Source organism: Rhamphochromis longiceps, linkage group LG23 (genome assembly GCF_057381845.1).
Source record: "Rhamphochromis longiceps isolate RC_006_pf linkage group LG23, R_longiceps_female_GT1.1, whole genome shotgun sequence".
Taxonomy (NCBI): domain Eukaryota; kingdom Metazoa; phylum Chordata; class Actinopteri; order Cichliformes; family Cichlidae; genus Rhamphochromis; species Rhamphochromis longiceps.
In genome coordinates, this window is record NC_140578.1 from 10,095,982 (window position 1) to 10,113,257 (window position 17,276).

Here is a 17,276-nt window from a genome sequence, read left to right on the forward strand (position 1 = left end):
TATATTCTGAGGTAAGTTGATCTATAGTGTTACATCATATTCTATAATGATGTTATGTGTTTGTATACTTTGTGCCCAGTTTGACCCATTTAGCAGAAGTCAGCCTGTTTAAGGCTCTGATATCTATTCTGTATGACGTAAAGCAGTTATGACATGGTATGATTTTCTCACCCAACAAAGGAATATTTAATATACTCTTCATTCTATCAGAAACAGTTTTCACAGCTCGTGCATTTTCTTTTTAGACATATATGTAAGCACTGAGCCAAATGTAATGTAATGCCAACATATTAAAAGAACAATATTTGTCTCTTATGTATAATACATCTGTATATACACTGTCAAAGGTAATTGTCTTTGAGTGAAGATTTAAGGTGATAGGAAATATAAATAACTGCAACTTGAATCTTTGACCCAGAGTTCAAGCTCACTGCTGTAATATCCTGTTTAAAAAAATCTATGTATATATATATATATATATTTATATATATATATATATATATATATATATATATATATATATATATATATATATATATAAATGTGTATATATATGTGTATATATATATCATAATAATCTGACAATAACTATAATATTGGCCATATTATATTTACATTACCAAAGTGAGATGACTTTAGTCTCATGAACAACATGAGCTAATTGTTATTTACTAACTAATCTTAAATGACTGTTCAGTACAGAAATGAAGCCCGACTATCATGTTTTACAGTCCTGTGGTCTCAGTCTCAGATACTCAACTAATCAAAGTGATGTCATGACAAAAATGATTGACCAAGAAAACATTTTTCCTCCTTCATTTCTGTCACACAATGCTGTATGAAACGTTTCTCGCGGTTAGTATCATGGTTGCTAGGCAACCTGAGCAGCGTGATGAAGGCTGAACCGTCCCATTTCACAAGCCTCTCACTTCCTCACTTCTTGTACATAGTACGTACTGCGCGTATGTCAAGCGTGCGGTCTCTTAATTGGGACACAGCCAGGGCTGGACTGGGACAAAAAATCGGCCCGGGCATTTTGACTAGAGACCGGCCCACCAAAAATGTGACGTCATTCAGGGGTAAAACCGCAAAGGATTCTGGGAATTTGTGGCAAGAGGTACTAGCGCATGCAGGCTTTCAATTGAACTCAGTTACACAGCGATAAAAAGAAACACAAAAAATGGCAAGAAGCTGTTGTATTATTAACTGCAATAGCCGGTGTTGTGCCAAAAAGTGATTGTCTGCCAAAAACTGATTTCTGGTATTTACCAAAAACTGATTGCTCGTATTTAAATTGCTATAAGTAACTTGTTGGGCTATAATATGTGAAACATATGTCAAATGCATCCCTCATGGATGACATAAAGTCATCTCTCCATCTCTCTCTCCTGCTCTTTTATTTCTCTCTCTTGCTCCATCTCTCTCTGCTGCTCTTCTCTCCTCTGTCACAGACTTCTCCACTTTTGATGATAAATCAGCCTGGTGCAACATGTAAGGATTGGTGCAATTTGTTAAGATTTTGAGGAGTTTGAGAAACTAACCTTAAGCATAAAATAAAATTTACTATCAGTAACTTCATAGCACCCGCCCAGCAGTATATAAACTCCGTCATGCTAGCTAGTACGCAGTACCAGTTATTCTAAGCGACTGTAAAAAGTCAGCACAACGAAAACAAACTACAACTAAACTTGGTTTATATCTGACACAGATAGACAGCAGGTCATAACTTTTTACCTGAAGTTCAGTTCCTCTGCCACTATGACCGGCGGCCGCCTCGGGTCTCTCCTCCTCTTGCCTCCCCTTTCCCTTATCCACCTGCTGGCCTCCACCACTTGCTGATGTTGCTAAATCTGTGGAAGCTATGCCATAGCTACCGCCAAACAATTCAGTTATTTTTTAAACATTTGGCAGCGTCTGCCTGAAGGGCTTGTTTCTTTTTGGCCCTAATTTTTTCTGCACCTCCTTTCCTTTTTTTGTTCTCCATTTCTTTAGTTCGTCGATTGCTAAACAAGGGGGAGGGTGCATCCGACCTCCTCGGCTGTAATTGGTCCAGCCCAGAGTCGATCATGACCAATTGGCCAATCCAACACCTTTCATTATTTATACCCTTCCAAAAAAACAAAACAAAACAAAAATCGATCGGCCCATAAAAACAAAAAATCGCCAGCGGCCCACTGGGCAAATGCCCGGTATGCCCGATGGCCAGTCCAGCTATGGACACAGCCTCAGTGTGCTCACTGGAATGTCCGGCACCTGTACAGTCCCACAATAAACACAGGAAGACCAGAGACCAGACGAGTCGCCCCCTGCTGGAAACGGGAGAGAATGTCCATCTTTTATGTACAGGCGTTTCATCAGCTGATCAAACGTCGTGACGTCTCTCCAGATGTTTTACCTTCACGTGCATTATGGAGGTGAGCCGCGTGTGCGCGCGGGGCTGCAGCAGCCTCGAGGTCCTGCGGTCTCTTTAAGAGCGGAGCCGCGCTCTCGCAGCGGCGACCGGAAGCGACAGACAGAGATCTGCTGCGGAGGATCCCAGCTTTCTCCGCGTGTCAGTCACACATGCTTAATGTGCCGCTCCGGTCATGACTCGTGCACGCGCTCTCAGACCGGCGGCTCGTGGCCTTTGTCAGCGGGCTCTGCTCGCGTAAGCGGATCTGAGACACAGAGGGATGATCAGGTGAGGAGGGCTGACTGCAGCACACACACATAAACACACAGGCACGCGCAAGTTTACTGCTGTGAAACAGCGCAGTGCACGCACCTGCTCACTTTCACTTTATTAAACATTAATAACACAATGTAATCAGTGAACCTGTGTGTGTGTGTGTGTGTGTGTGTGTGTGTGTGTGTGTGTGTGTGTGTGTGTGTGTGTGTGTGTGTGTGTGTGTCAGCAGCAGTGATGTCCGGGCTGAGTGAGCCCAGCCTGATGGAGCTGCCCATGGAGAGTTGGATGTCTCGCCTGCCATGTGCGCTGTGGGATGTCCCGCTGTTCCACCTGGCCATCCCAGGTAGGCCTGGTGTTGGGGGCAGATGGTGCTGATGGTGTGATGGGACCTGAATCAGTTTGTTCTGTCTTATTGTCTCTGGTTTATTGATGATTCTCTGACTGTGAGGACGTGATGAACGCATTGTGTCCACATTTCACACACACACAGTTCACCTGCTGCTCTCACAGTCAGAGATTCACCTGTTCATTCATTTATCAGCCTCTTCATGTTTTCTGCCTGATTGAACTGTTTCCTATTGAACTACAATTTTATTATGTGTCTCTTATCTTATCTCAGGAAAGTGGTAATTAAAATAACCAATGACAGAAATCTGAGATCAAACAGCAGACTCAGTAAGAAAGGAAAGATTGGAGCGATAAAGGAAATGTGCTGCAAGGAGACCAAGAAAAGCCAAATGCAGATTTGTGTGTTTGCATTTCTGTTTGTTATGCAGCATGTCTTATTGTCGTCTTAGTGAATGGCTTTATTTCTTGACCCACAAGTACAAACCCAGAAAAGCTCCAACAAAGTCAGACGCTGAGTAAAACATAAAGAAAGGCGCATTTTCTTCACTGTAGAACAGAAAAAACTGTTTTGAATCAGTGAGTGATTGTGGATACAGTTTACGAAAAAAAAAGAAAAGAAAAGGGAAACACAAAAACAGGTTACATTGAATACAAAACAGAACGTTTTATGTTAGCACATAGGTAAAGAAAAAGAAAACAAACAAACAAACAAACATAAACAGAAAAAGACAACCCAGGAGGGGCGATTGATACTAACAAACCCTTTTCTTACAAACCACGCAGAAGTTAGCTGCAACACCACTGAGCTTCACATTCCCATTAACACGGACACACATTGGACCTCTATGGAATAAGCAAATCAGTTAGTCAGCAGAAACATCCTTAAATTAAAGGTTAGAGAGGTTTGTCAGAAAAAGACCCCAGATTTAATCAAATGTACCCTTTTGGTTCTGGATGGAGCAGTGGATCTTTTCAAGACTAAGACACGACATGAGATCAGTTTCCTCTTTGTCTTGGTCCATTTTAAAGAGGAGGCAGTGCCGTTTCTCCATCATGGTCACACGTGGCTTCGTGTCGGAGTGACGGAGCTGTAGCTGCATGTGTGGACGGCATGCCGAGCTGCTTGAAGACACTGGTTTCTGGAAGTGTTCCTGAGCCGTGCACAGATTTATCACAGAGCAGTGTTTCTGCTGAAGGTTACAGTCATCAGCCTGCGCACAGAGATTCCCCCAGATCCTCCGAGTGTGCTGATGATGTCATGTTGTGTAGATGATGAGATGTTCACAGCGAGGACTGCGATTCTGAAACAGGTTGTGAACCTCTGAGAAGCTCCGCATCTCTGAGATGATCTTTTTCTACCTGATCACGTGACCGACCTGCTGCCAGCTCACTTTTGATCTTCTCTTTAGCACCGCTGACTTTCACACGCTTTTGTTGCTCGATCCCAACTTATAGGGCACGTCGCCCCCGCCAAATTCCACATGAGCTCGGATTTGTCACGAGCAGTAAAATGAAAATTCATTTTCTCAGTTACATTTTCCTGGTTTTATTGAACATTTGAAATATCTGTCAGAGAAACAGGAACAGCGGCTTTAACAAGGATCATACATGTGCTGACTCGGTCGTTTCAGCTGCTAAAAATGGTTGATTAATAAATGAAGACATTGATGAAGCACCTTTTTACACACACGTGCCAAAAACAGTATTTATTGTGTGACTTTAAAGGTTTTGGGCTCAGTTTGGGGGTTGGAGAAGCTCCAGATCCACAGCTTCATACACTCAACAAAAATATAAACGCAACACCTTTGTTACTGCTCCCATTCCCCATGGGATGGACGAAACAAAAGGCCACCCTGGAATGTGCAGTTTTTTGTGCTATTGGGGGTCTGGGGACCCAGAACCGGTCAGGATCTGGTGTGACCACCATTTGCCTCATGCAGTGCAACACATCGTTGCATGGAGTCTATCAGATTGTCAATTGTGGCCTGTGGAATGTTGGTCCACTCCACTTCAATGGCTGTGCGAGGTTGTTGGATATTCGTGGGAACTGGTACACGCTGTCGTATACGCCGGTCAAGCACATCCCGAACATGCTCAATGGGTGACATGTCCGGTGAGTATGCTGGCCATGCAAGAACTGGGACATTCTCAGCTGCCGTCTGCCCTGAACAATGTGAACCATGATTCATCCGTGAAGCGCACACCTCTCCAACGTGCCAGACGCCATCGAATGTGAGCATTTGCCCACACAAGTCTGTTACGGCGACGAGCTGGAGTCAGGTCAAGACCCCGATGAGGACGACGGGCATGCAGTTGAGCGTCCCTGAGACGGTTTCTGACAGTTTGTGCAGAAATTGTTTGGTTGTGCAAACCAATTGTTCCAGCAGCTGTCTGGGTGGCTGGTCTCAGACGATCTTGGAGGTGAACCTGCTGGATGTGGAGGTCCTGGGCTGGTGTGGTTACACGAGGTCTGCGGTTGTGAGGCCGGTTGGATGTGCTGCCATATTCTCTGAAACGCCTGTGGAGACGGCTTATGGTTGAGAAATGAACATTCAATGCACGGGCGACAGATCTGGTTGACATTCCTGCTGTCAGCATGCCAATTGCACGCTCCCTCATTGCTTGTGGCATCTGTGGCATTTTGCTGTGAGACAAAACTGCACATTCCAGGGTGGCCTTTTGTTGTGGGCAGTCTGAGGTACACCTGTGCACTACTCATGATGTCAGATCAGCATCCTGATGTGGCACACCTGTGAGGTGGGATGGATTATCTCAATATAGCAGATGTGCCCACTACCACACATTTGGACTGATTTGTGACCACTGTTTGGGAGGGATGGTTATATTGTGTATCTGGAATGAATTTTAGGTCTCTACGTCCATCCCATGGGGAATGGGAGCAGTAACAAAGGTGTTGCGTTTATATTTTTGTTGAGTGTATGTGCAGGAAGTCTGTCAGGGCCAAGTGGAACATTCAGGATTATCTTTGTCCCTTTCAGGCAGCCATAATGCAATAACCTACTGCCTGGATACGGACGACAGGTCTCCCATCGACCTCATGCAGCCTGACATGCTGCAGAAGCTCGACAAATTCATGAAGCCCCTCATTCGTCCATTTGTGTACAAGTGGGCAAAAACCCAGGTAATACTTTTACAGCACTGTTCTGAAACAGCTGTCGCCTCAGGCGGATTACACTGTACAGTATCAGAGAGAAACCCAGCCATCCCACGATCCTCTACCAGCAGCTCACGGTGACAGTGGGGAGGAGGAGCACAATGTGATGACAGGCTGTAACTGTACCTGTGTTAGTCCTTCTTGTGTATAAAGCCGGACCTGCTGTGATGAGTTGTGTGTCCTCCATGTTTCAGGAGTGTTGTATAAAGCATCAGCTGGACTGTGGGGTGAGGTACTGCGACCTGAGGATTGCACACAGGCCCAACGACAGCTCCACACACCTGTACTTCTACCATGGCGTCTACACCACGCTCACTGTGGAGGTGACTCACAGCCCGGTCACACATATGCAAACAGATGCTAAATCCATGACAGGTTTAGATTTGGAATTCTGTGGGCTTCATGGTTATCCAGTCTGGCTTTTAGCTTTCTTCTTCACAGCTTACAGAGAAAGTTATGTTTCAATAGAGAGCAACAGAATATCAACCAAAAATCCAGAAACTCAGTTTGAAATAAGTATTTGATCCCCTACAGACGCCCACAGAATGGCTGTGTGGCCCACGTAGCACAATCACCCAGTCAGATACTCCTGATCTCAGCTCGGTGTGCGAATAAAGCACCGCTGTCCACAGACTGCAAGACCAAAGAGCTGTCACCGGATGTCAGGGGCAGGACTGCAGACCTGCACCAGGGTGACGGAGCGACAGGAGAGAAGGTGAAGCTGTCAGTGCGATTATTCAGAAATCTAAAGTGAGGATGATCCTGAGAAAGGTGGTGGGAGGAGCTTGTTAACGACAGTCACAGATGACACCGCAAGTAGCATGAAGTTTGCAGTGAACATGTGAATCACAAGCTTGACAGAAAGTGCTGAGTCGCGTTTTCAAATTCAAATTCAAATTTTATTTGTCACGTACACAGTCATACACAGTACGATATGTAGTGAAATGCTTGGACAACTGCTCGTGACCTAAAGAAAACAAAAAAGGAAAAGGCTATGAATAAGATAGGAAATAAATATGAAAAATTAAAAAGGGTAAATTTAACTAGGAAGGAATAAAATATAAATTAAGGTTAAAAATGAAATAACTGTACAACACAAATTAGAATGAAGGGTAAATTTAACTGGGAAAGAATAAGATAAAATATATAAATTAAAGTTGAAAATAAAATAACTGTACAACAAAATACACAATATAGAACTATATAAGAATGTATGAAGAAATCTAAATATATACACAATAACAGCAGCTGTACAAGTATTAACCGGAAATGAAGAATATAGTGACCAGTGTTGTGCAAAAACAATGTCCAGAATGTCCAGTGTGTGTAAGAACCATATGTGTGGGTCAGTACTGTGTGGTGGTGTGATTGTGATTGAGAGACCGTATCGCCTGCGGGAAGAAGCTCCTCCTCAGTCTCTCTGTGTTGGTCTTCAGGGAGCGGAATCGCTTTCCTGACCTCAGCAGAGAGAACAGTCTGTTGTTGGGATGGCTGAGGTCCTTCACGATCTTCCTGGCCTTGGTCCGGCACCGCCTGCTGTAGATTGAGTGCAGGTCAGGGAGCTCGGAGCGGATGGTGCGCTCAGCTGACCGCACAACCCTCTGTAGAGCTCGTCTGTCCTGCATGGTGCTGTTCCCGAACCAGGTTAAGATGTTTCCCGCCAGGATGCTCTCTATGGTGCACGAGTAAAAGTTCCTGAGCACCTTGGAGGGCAGTTGGAAGTCTCTCAAGCGTCTGAGGTGGTAGAGACGCTGTCGGGCCTTTTTCACCACGGTGTTGATGTGACAGGACCATGACAGGTCCTGCGTGATGTGAACTCCGAGGTATTTGAAGCTGTCCACTCTCTCCACTGGGCACTCGTTGATGACGGGGGTCTGGTAGTTCCTCTCCTGCTTAGTGCTGAAGTCCACTATCAGCTCCTTTGTCTTACTGACGTTTAGAAGGAGGTTGTTCCTCTGGCACCAGTTCTCCAGATTCCTAATCTCCTTCAGGTAGGCCGTCTCGTTGTTATCAGAGATCCTGCTGCTTTCCTTTAATACGCGTTCACTCAATGACATGAAAACCAGTTTATACCTTTCAGGTTTGTTCTGCGTCTTTGGTTGATATTCTGTGATAACTTCCATAAGAGACAGACCATCTTTGGAAGTGAGCACACACACACACACACACACACACACACACACACACACACACACACACACACACACACACACACACACACACACACACACACACACACACACACACACACACACACACAGAGTAAGAGTATCCCTATGTTAATCTGAGTGTTCAGGGATTACTGCACACACACTGAGCTCATTTTTAGAAACTTTGACTATGTTTGACATGAGCAATCCCACACGCGTGTTTTAAAGCAGGAACAGAAAACAGCAGGACTACATCATTAGGAACAAAATGGCAGCAATAACACGTCAAATCAGCTGTGCACGTGGGCGGGATGAAGTTCATTTTGGTGTGTGAGGGTTGAGCTCGCCTGTGTCTCTGACAGACAGTGCTGACGGAGATCCGAGAGTGGCTGGACGCCCATCCCAAAGAGGTGGTCGTCCTCTCCTTCAGCCACTTCCTCGGCCTGAGCCAGGAGCTCCACGCGGTGCTGCTCACCACCATACGTACCGTGTTTGCCTCCAAACTCTGTCCCAAAAAGGTACGGATGCACTTCCTGTTTCCTGAAACATCTCATAGGTTTCTAACTGTAAGGGTGAAGCCGGCACAGAATCCCAAAGTATCCTGTTATACAGATTTACAGCAGAGGTGCTGACAGGGCGCTCCTGTTAAATAGCTCACACTGGATGAACCCATTTCACGGCAGTCGCACACGCATCAGTCAGCCAGTGTCAGTATCAAACACCTGGACGTGACCACAGAGAGGATTCATCCATCCATTTATGCCTCCTCCAGTTTAGCTCCGCCCACAAAATGTGCAAACATTAAAACCGACTGTACACAAACTTCATATATCAAAAAAGTGGACTTCCATTAAGTGTACTTCTTTGACCTTTAACTCATATTAAAGAGCCTGGTGGGGTTTATTTAAACTTTTAGGGAGGATTATGGGAGCCGTGGTGATTGCATTACCTGGATTATTAAGGCGTTCACGGCTCTGATGTGTTGCTTTCAGGCTGAGGTCACTCTTCGTAAGCTCTGGGCTTCGGGCTACCAGGTGATCGCGTCCTACGAGCACAGCACGGAGCGCCGGCACACTGAGCTGTGGCCGGACATCCCATACTGGTGGGCCAACAAATGCAAAGCCGAGGCTCTGATTGATGAGTTTGAACGCATGAAGCAACAAAACAGGAGACCAGGTGACCTGCTGACGAGTCATGATGTCAGACAGGTGAGGATTAAACACATTCACCATCTGGATCTCACCGTGTGTGCGTGTGTGTTTCAGGAGGTTTCTTTGTGACGGGGATTAATCTGACGGAGGACCTGAAGTACATCTGCACCCACCCAACTGAGTCCCTGAAGGACCTGGTGATGTCCACGTACCCGACGCTGCTCGGCTGGGTCAAAGAGCAGACGCCCGGCGAGGAGGACGGCTCGCTGAACATCATCGCCGGCGACTTCGTCTCGGAGAGCTGCTTCGTGCCCACCGTCGTGGCGCTGAACCAGAAGCTTCTGAAGCGGTCCTCGTGACTGTAACAAGCGTGGCCTGAGGAGAACATGAACCACAGCATGAGAAGCACACAGGCCTTTTTGTTAGCGGTGACACAATAATACTTGAATATTTGTTCAGACATGGACGTTTCAGCCTTTAAGCTGCTTGAAAACAGACGTTCTGGTATTTGGACCTGCACTGTTTGTTTACACTCACCTCATTATTTATGCAATGTTGGAGGCAGCGCCGTGGCCGGACTCACGTTACGCTGACCGGAGCAATAATTCTACAAATAATCCAGTGCGTAGGCTTTTTAGAGCGGGGTCGTGCTGCGTGAGATCGATCCGAACCCCTCACAGTCAGCTGCAACATGACCCTACCGTACAAGCGAGCCTTCACCTGCTCTCCCCTGTCCCACCTGCTGATATGAGCCTGAAATTTACCCAGGATGCACCTAAACTGTGACAGATCGTCACACTGTTGCTCACAGCTGCTCAGAGATGAGGAACAGAGTTCAGAGGTCTGCAGAGTTAAACTGAGTGGCGTTAAACACCTGGTGTCTTCTGGATAAGAGCTGAAACATCTTCACAAAGTCGAACTGCTGCAGTCTGAAACACAGTTTAAATGTCCCAAAAGGTTGATTCTGTCCATCTGGAAGAAACAGCCCAGTGTTCATTCAGTGGGCTGGTTTCAGTCATTGTGCAGAGGTACTGTTTATAAGGTTGGAGACCTGCAGTCAGCTGAGACTGAAGAAGTCTCTAAACTCTCACTGAAGAAGGATGAGGACAAAACGTTTCTCCCACTGAAAGCATCCAGATGAACAGAATCAACTTTACTGGTATTTCTTTACCTGGATGACTGAGCATGTATCGAGATGCAGCTTAAATGTGTTTTCAGCCCTGACGGGTTCATGTGCACTTATGAAAGTAATCATGAGTGTAAAATATTCCCGGTATGAAGGTAAAGATATGTGTGGCATCAGTAAATAATCTGAAAGAATCAGCTTATTGTGAGGGGTCAGATGGGAGCTGCTGCTTGATTTTATTTTGAAATGACCCACGAATAAGCACAACGAATTCAGCGAGCACACGTGACTGTACTCTTTTATAATATTGTGTGTGCAATATTATTTCGTATTTAACCACAGAGAATGTAGAAGAGATTTGAAACTTATGCAAACTGCATGGAAAACATATTTGCATGAACACAGCCCCGACTGTTCTACTAAAGCCTGATTTAGCCAGTAGATTGAGGTTTTCCTCCCAATGATGCTGTGCCGCTGTGCCTGTGGACATGAGCTTTTCCAATAAACACAAGCATTTGTAAGAAAATCCTCTTTTTGTTCCCTGACTCATCAGCACAGTGTGAGAGGTTTTTCCCATTACAGCTGAACTCAGCCGGAGTGATCTGCCCTCTGCAGGGTTTCGCCAGCAGGGCGCAGTGTGACTGCTCTGTCTTTTCCTGACCACTTTCTGTGTCATGAGGTGAAGGAAAGGAGCACGGAGCTCAGAAAATCTGATATGTTTGTTACATCATTCATTTTTTCTTCCCCCTGCTGATCCCGTCCATCTCCTCTGGATCTCCTTTATTCAGGTTTCCTGTGACTGAAGTTCATCATCATCCTAAAAGCTGAAACACAGAGCTAATGCAAACTGAGTTACAGGCGCACGACATATAAGGAATGACACAAGTGACAGCTGTCATTGTAATCAGCTTGTGAATGGACGTGTGGCTTTAAAAGTACAATGATAGACGGAACCTTCAAAACCTTTAAAACTCTGAACTTTTCTTTTTGATAGAGCTTATACAGCAGGACAGTTAATCAAAAACACAGCAACAAGTCCACCTCTGATTCGCTGAAAGACTCTGAAAGACTAAATGAATGTTTTGGAGTCAAAGTCTGGACTTAAATCAGACTGAGCTGCTTCATTGTGACCTTAAACAGGCGTTCATGCTGGAAAATTCTCTAATGTGTCTGAATTAAAGCATTTCTGCAAAGAAGAGTGGGCTAAATTTCCTCCACAGTGACATGAAAGACTCACTGAAGGCATCACAAATACTTGGTGGTGGAACAGCCAGTTATCAGGTTTAGGGGCCGTTACTTTTGCACACAGGGCAGGTAGGTTTACATAACTTTCATCACTATCTTTGTCCAATATTCAAATTTGATGATCTGAAAAATGTAAATATGCAAAAACAGGACAAACTCATTCTTAGCAGTGGGAGGCAGATATCGGTATAATGCAGCCACAACTAGATCTCTGTTATTCTTTTTGATTGTCTCTGCTTGTGCTCAGCATAACAGATGTTAAAGCTGAGTGCATTAATCTAATGCACTCATGATTTTTTTTTTAATATATATAATAGCTGGTAGAAAACACTCTAATCTTCTACTGCTACTAGTATCTACTACTACTGTATTTTTTCACTTAAAGAGTAAAAAATTGACTTAGTACTTCAACTACTTTGTCCTCTGAAGATCATGATGCTACCTGGAAAATGAAAGCTGTGGAAGCTGGTGAAAGCATACACTGTCAAACAAACACCCGTCCCACAGGTTTTTTCTGCCACTCCCTTATGATAAAACTTGGCTCCAACATGTTTTGAGTTTACACACGAGCTTACACATGAGCTTAAACATGAGCCCACAGATATATTTCCTGTCTCTGGTTCTTTGAGAGTTCAAATACTTTTTTCTCATGAGGTGGCCAATGAGTATTCTTACACCATTTTTCACAAAATCCCACAGCCTACCTTTAGGCCTTCATGTGCCTGAGGGGGTGGAGGCGGTACATAAACATCACAGCCACAGTTGGTTTCTTATGTCATGGTGGATTTCTTCCAAGGAACTAAAGACTCAACGGACACATTCTATATCAGTGATGTTCCTGAAGCCATGTGGCAATAACTGGGCGGTAAACCCACGCGTCTCCACTTGTACACCAACTGAAATGAAATGAACTGAATTGATGCAAGAGAGGAGATTCTGAGAATGAGCCAGCAGGCTGTAACTGAGTTCATGCTCATGGACAGTTCAGTTGCCTCCACTGAATCGTTTATCCAGGTGTGTGTTAGAAAACGCCTGACAGAAATCAGCACAGGTATAAAACTGAACATACTGACTGACAGTTCAGTTCATATCTAAGCTTCTAACTTGGAAGACTGTATTATAAATCTGTAGAAAAGAGAATTCCTGGAGAATCAGGAAGTGGACACACTTCAGTTTCTTATCACTGCAGAGCTGCCGAACTGAGTTTTTTTTTTTAATTTAGGAGGAGGACAGAAGATGCAGTCTGTGTGGCTTCACTGAAGATGACAGTTATTCTATTTCAATACTTTATATTAACAGTCTCAGTTATTCAGAGACTGTCAGAGCTAGAACAACCAATCGCAGCTGCCAGACCTCGACTCTGGACGTGATTAAATATGACGCATTGCTCACTTGATTGATTTAAATGGTGTAACTGAAATCCTGGGGCCAGCTGTAATGTGGATCATGTTAAAACACCTCACTCATTATATTTCGCTTTTTGCCTCAGTAAAACAAATATATATTCATCTACAGGATTTTCCTTCCATATAAGACAGTTTGATGCAGATGTTTTTGTCACTTGATGATGGGTCAGTGTGCAGATGTTACACATGAACTTCAGCGTGAGCAGGAGAAGAGAGAGCTCCCACACCATCCTCTTCCTTTCAATAAGAAGCTAAGCTGTATTTCCACATTACTTTGCGATGTTGTGTTCCTTGTGTCTCACACAAAGAGCAGAAGGCACCCAGATTTGAATTAAACATGTGAAACTAGATCTTCAGTATAGTGTGAACAGGATGGTGCACAGACATCCCAAAGTCACCTGTTCACCAGTGGAGTCATAAAAGAGATCAACTGTTTCATACACTGCACTCTGAAACACGATATATGAGCCTTCTTTTTGCAAAGATGTGCTTGGGTTGAACGCTTTCACATGCAGACAAAGCTTTGAATTACATAACAGAAGGTTCTAATTTACAAAAATGTTCATCCACAGTGGAAGAAGACATGTATGACGAACTGTGGGACAACAATATAGAGACTGCTCAGGAGACACTTCAGAATCCATTTCTACAGCACGATTTCTTTGCATCTTCACTTAAAATTTAGAGCAGTGAATTTAGAGCTGACTGCTCATTCACAGGGGGTCGTCTCAGTGTTTCTGTATCAGTGTAGGGTCTTTGTAATACAAAGCACCTCAAGGTGACTACTGTTACAGAAATAATAAATGCTGTGTGTGTCTATGAAACATTAGCACACTGTGTACCTCGCATCTCTGCTTTACTGCTACTGACGTGCAGCTTCCTGTGATGGTGTCATCATTCAGTCAGTATAACCGCCTTTTACCATGCTGCTCTGCCATAGCTGTGGTTTAATTCTGCTAAACCACAATGTCTATGCTGAGTGCAGAACTGTGGAAATAACACAACACATTTGTTCTTGAATTCCCAGTTGAGGTGCTAAAATCACTACAACGTTATTTTAGGGACATAAATTGGAGTACAGTGTCATTGTTCAGCTGATGATCTGCAGTGCCTCTGCTTCTTCGTGCTCACCTGCAGGAGTCCCACAGTGACAGCTTTTCATGTCTGCAGGCGTGTCCTGCACAGCTTTTCCACCAGGCTGTGCTGTGGAATAAACATGGGTTTTCCCACAGTTAAAAAGGTTTGCTTCACTTTTGATTTCCACTGTGGCTGTGAACTGTTTAATCATTTATTTTAAAGTGAAATTAAACATTAGTTTAGCACATTTTATATTTATGAATGGCTTTGAATTAATTCAACACAGCTTTTACAATGATAAGAGATGCAGGTCTAATTTTTCGGTGCGTACTCTCTATACCCAGCGCCAATGATTTCACCAACGCCACAACACCAGGCTGGGTCGTGCTCGGATGTTAAAAGTTAATGCTTTACACTGAAAACCCATCTTACACACACATGCTACTAAATGAGAAACTTTAAGTTAAATGTTAACAGTCTGCAAGTCTTTGAAAAATCATCTGCAAATGATCCAAAACTACAGCAGCATAACTGAAGCCCCAGCATGAGCTGCACAAACTGGAATAAAAAGCCTGAAGGTGGCGATTTAAATTGTTTCACTCTGACACTGCTCCTCACACTCTGCAGCTTCACTCTTCCTTTTGTTCTTCCCACTACACCACAGGTGTTGAACTCCAGTTCTCGAGGGCCAGTGTCGTGAAACTTTTACAGGTGTCCTTGCTGCAATACACCTGAATAGAATTTGTAGGTCATTAGTTTAAAAAAAAAAAAAAAACTCCTAAAACCACTTTTATTGCACCATGTTCATTCACTCTTGAGCTGCTGTAACATGAGTCAAATAGCTGAATTGCCACCCCTGAGAGGTGACCCCTGCACTACACCCAGTTTCCTGGTGTAAATAGCAGCCACCTCCACTTTACCGGTAACTGTGATTAAAAAATGTCATATCGACCATTTTTGTGCACACAGGCTAAATAATCATTTTAACAGTAGATGTTGTCATAAATAATTTTGTCATGTCTCAGAAATGCTGTCTGTATCCTGACACAAATTTGAGCGGTCGTTGTCATTCCAACGCATCTAACTACAACAAAGGTGGCCTTGGAGGCGGGAATATACCTACTGTGCATTGTTTTATGCAGCTGTTTCCTCGTTGATGAGTTTAAAAGAGGAGATGCTGTCATGACTCATCGAGTGATGCCACTGACCAGCCAATCGGTGACATGCAGACTGACAACCACATGTTAGTACCTGCTCAGAACTCATTCTTGCTTGGAATCCGGCCCTGGAGCTAGGATACTAAAAAAGTACCAGGTACCAGGAACTATGACCTAATGAAAAACCGTGAAAACCGTGCTGAGTCGATCCGAGTAGGTATGAATGGAAAAGTGAGCGCCTCATGTCACTCATCACTCTTTAAACTTCAGTTTGATTTCTTGAGTGAATTCTCTGATGTGCCAAGTTACTTCATTCAGTGTTATTGACCCCAGAGAGTGGATTTTACTCAGGTCTGTCTGTGACATCAGAATCAGAATACTTCAATAATCCCTAAGGAAATTATATGGGTTACAATTGCTCCAAGACAGTAACAGTAACAGACTAAACTAATGAAATAATACAATATATTACAAAGTTTACAAATTGAAGAAATAGCACTAATATATACAAATCGCCAGTGTTGGGGAGTAACGGAATACATGTACCGCCGTTATGTATCTAGAATACAAAATATGAGTAACTATATTCCGTTACAGTTACAGTTTATTAGGGTGGTATTTAGAATACAGTTACTTTGTTGAAATAAAGGGATTACACGGTGGTCTTTTCCTGTTTCATATGTTAGGCTATGGTCTCTCTATTTTTGGTAATTCCACACCATTGGAAACCCAAACAAAACACGCATTAAGAGGCTCAAATGCCTGTGTCTCAATTTCATGTCTCATAATGACTTGAAGAGATATTTTTTAAAATGATTTAATATGAAAGCAATAGCAGAGTGTTACAGGCATAGCCCTAAATAATGTAGCTTCATGGGCAGTGTAGTCCGTGCTGCAGGGAGAATGGACTGCCATACCTGTTATGTGTCTGTGAGTGAGGGAGGGAGAAAAAGGTGAGTGGAAAAGTACGACTTGTCACTGAGCAGAAACGTGAGCCGGAAGCATGTAAATATAATAACCAAAAAGAGTGCCTGACAAGCCCAGTTGTAAGTAAGCCATTAAGACTCGACTGTACACTGTGTTCCTGTTTTCCTCCGAAACAATAAGTTCCGCTGGAGCAGCCTTTCAACGCCTCCCTCTGTCTCTGGCTAGCAACGTTTACCCAGACAACAAAGTAAAGCTAGTTTTCGGCCGTATTAGCCAGAGGTCCCTTTACTATGGTTCAGAGCCGCGGACCTCTTTTATGCATGGAAAAGTTTTCTATACTAGATCGCTGCAAAAAGTGCAGCCTTGCCTAATGTCCACCCTATTACTCATTTTAGTTGTAAAAAGCATGATAATATATTAAGTAATCCAAGGTATTCAGAATACGTTACTCTCATTGAGTAACATAACGGAATACGTTGCAAAATACATTTTGGGGCATGTATTCTGTATAATCTGCAATCCAAAAGTAACCTTCCCAACACTGCAAATCGCTCAATTATAAACATTAAGACTACTGACAAAGAATATAACAGTGGTGAGAATATTACAGAGGTGGAATATATGTGGTTGACATTTAACTCTAGCCTGTGAACTTTGTCATTTGCTATTTTACTGTAGAGCGTGTGCAAAAGGGTGTAACTATTGCAGTGTTTACAATGTATTAGACGGAGTGTCTCGGGCTTTTGTGTTTGTGGATGTGACTTTCTTTTGTTATTTAGTTGGGAGCGTCTGTTCCCGGAATCCGTGGGTTAATCCATCCTGTGCTCCCAGTCTGTTCCTTCCTGT

General features: G+C 43.7%; 1 protein-coding gene across 3 annotated transcripts; it reads left to right on the plus strand.

Moving 5' to 3' along the window:
* Nucleotides 1-2,474: 2,474 nt before the first annotated feature.
* Nucleotides 2,475-11,740, plus strand: plcxd1.1 (phosphatidylinositol-specific phospholipase C, X domain containing 1, tandem duplicate 1). 3 transcript variants are annotated; one of them, XM_085399019.1, is made up of 7 exons: nt 2,475-2,680; nt 2,895-3,011; nt 6,016-6,158; nt 6,386-6,514; nt 8,704-8,859; nt 9,334-9,517; nt 9,607-11,734. In XM_085399019.1, the coding sequence occupies exons 2-7, from the start codon at nt 2,903-2,905 to the stop codon at nt 9,849-9,851; spliced, it is 966 nt and encodes a 321-aa protein (XP_085255145.1). In that variant the 5' UTR covers nt 2,475-2,680; nt 2,895-2,902; the 3' UTR covers nt 9,852-11,734. The 3 variants fall into 3 exon arrangements, with proteins under 3 accessions (XP_085255145.1, XP_085255144.1, XP_085255146.1); XM_085399018.1 differs by having other exon boundaries at nt 2,898-3,011; XM_085399020.1 differs by lacking the exons at nt 2,475-2,680; nt 2,895-3,011 and adding an exon at nt 6,726-6,906 and having other exon boundaries at nt 6,020-6,158; nt 9,607-11,740.
* The last annotated feature ends 5,536 nt before the right edge of the window (nt 11,741-17,276 follow it).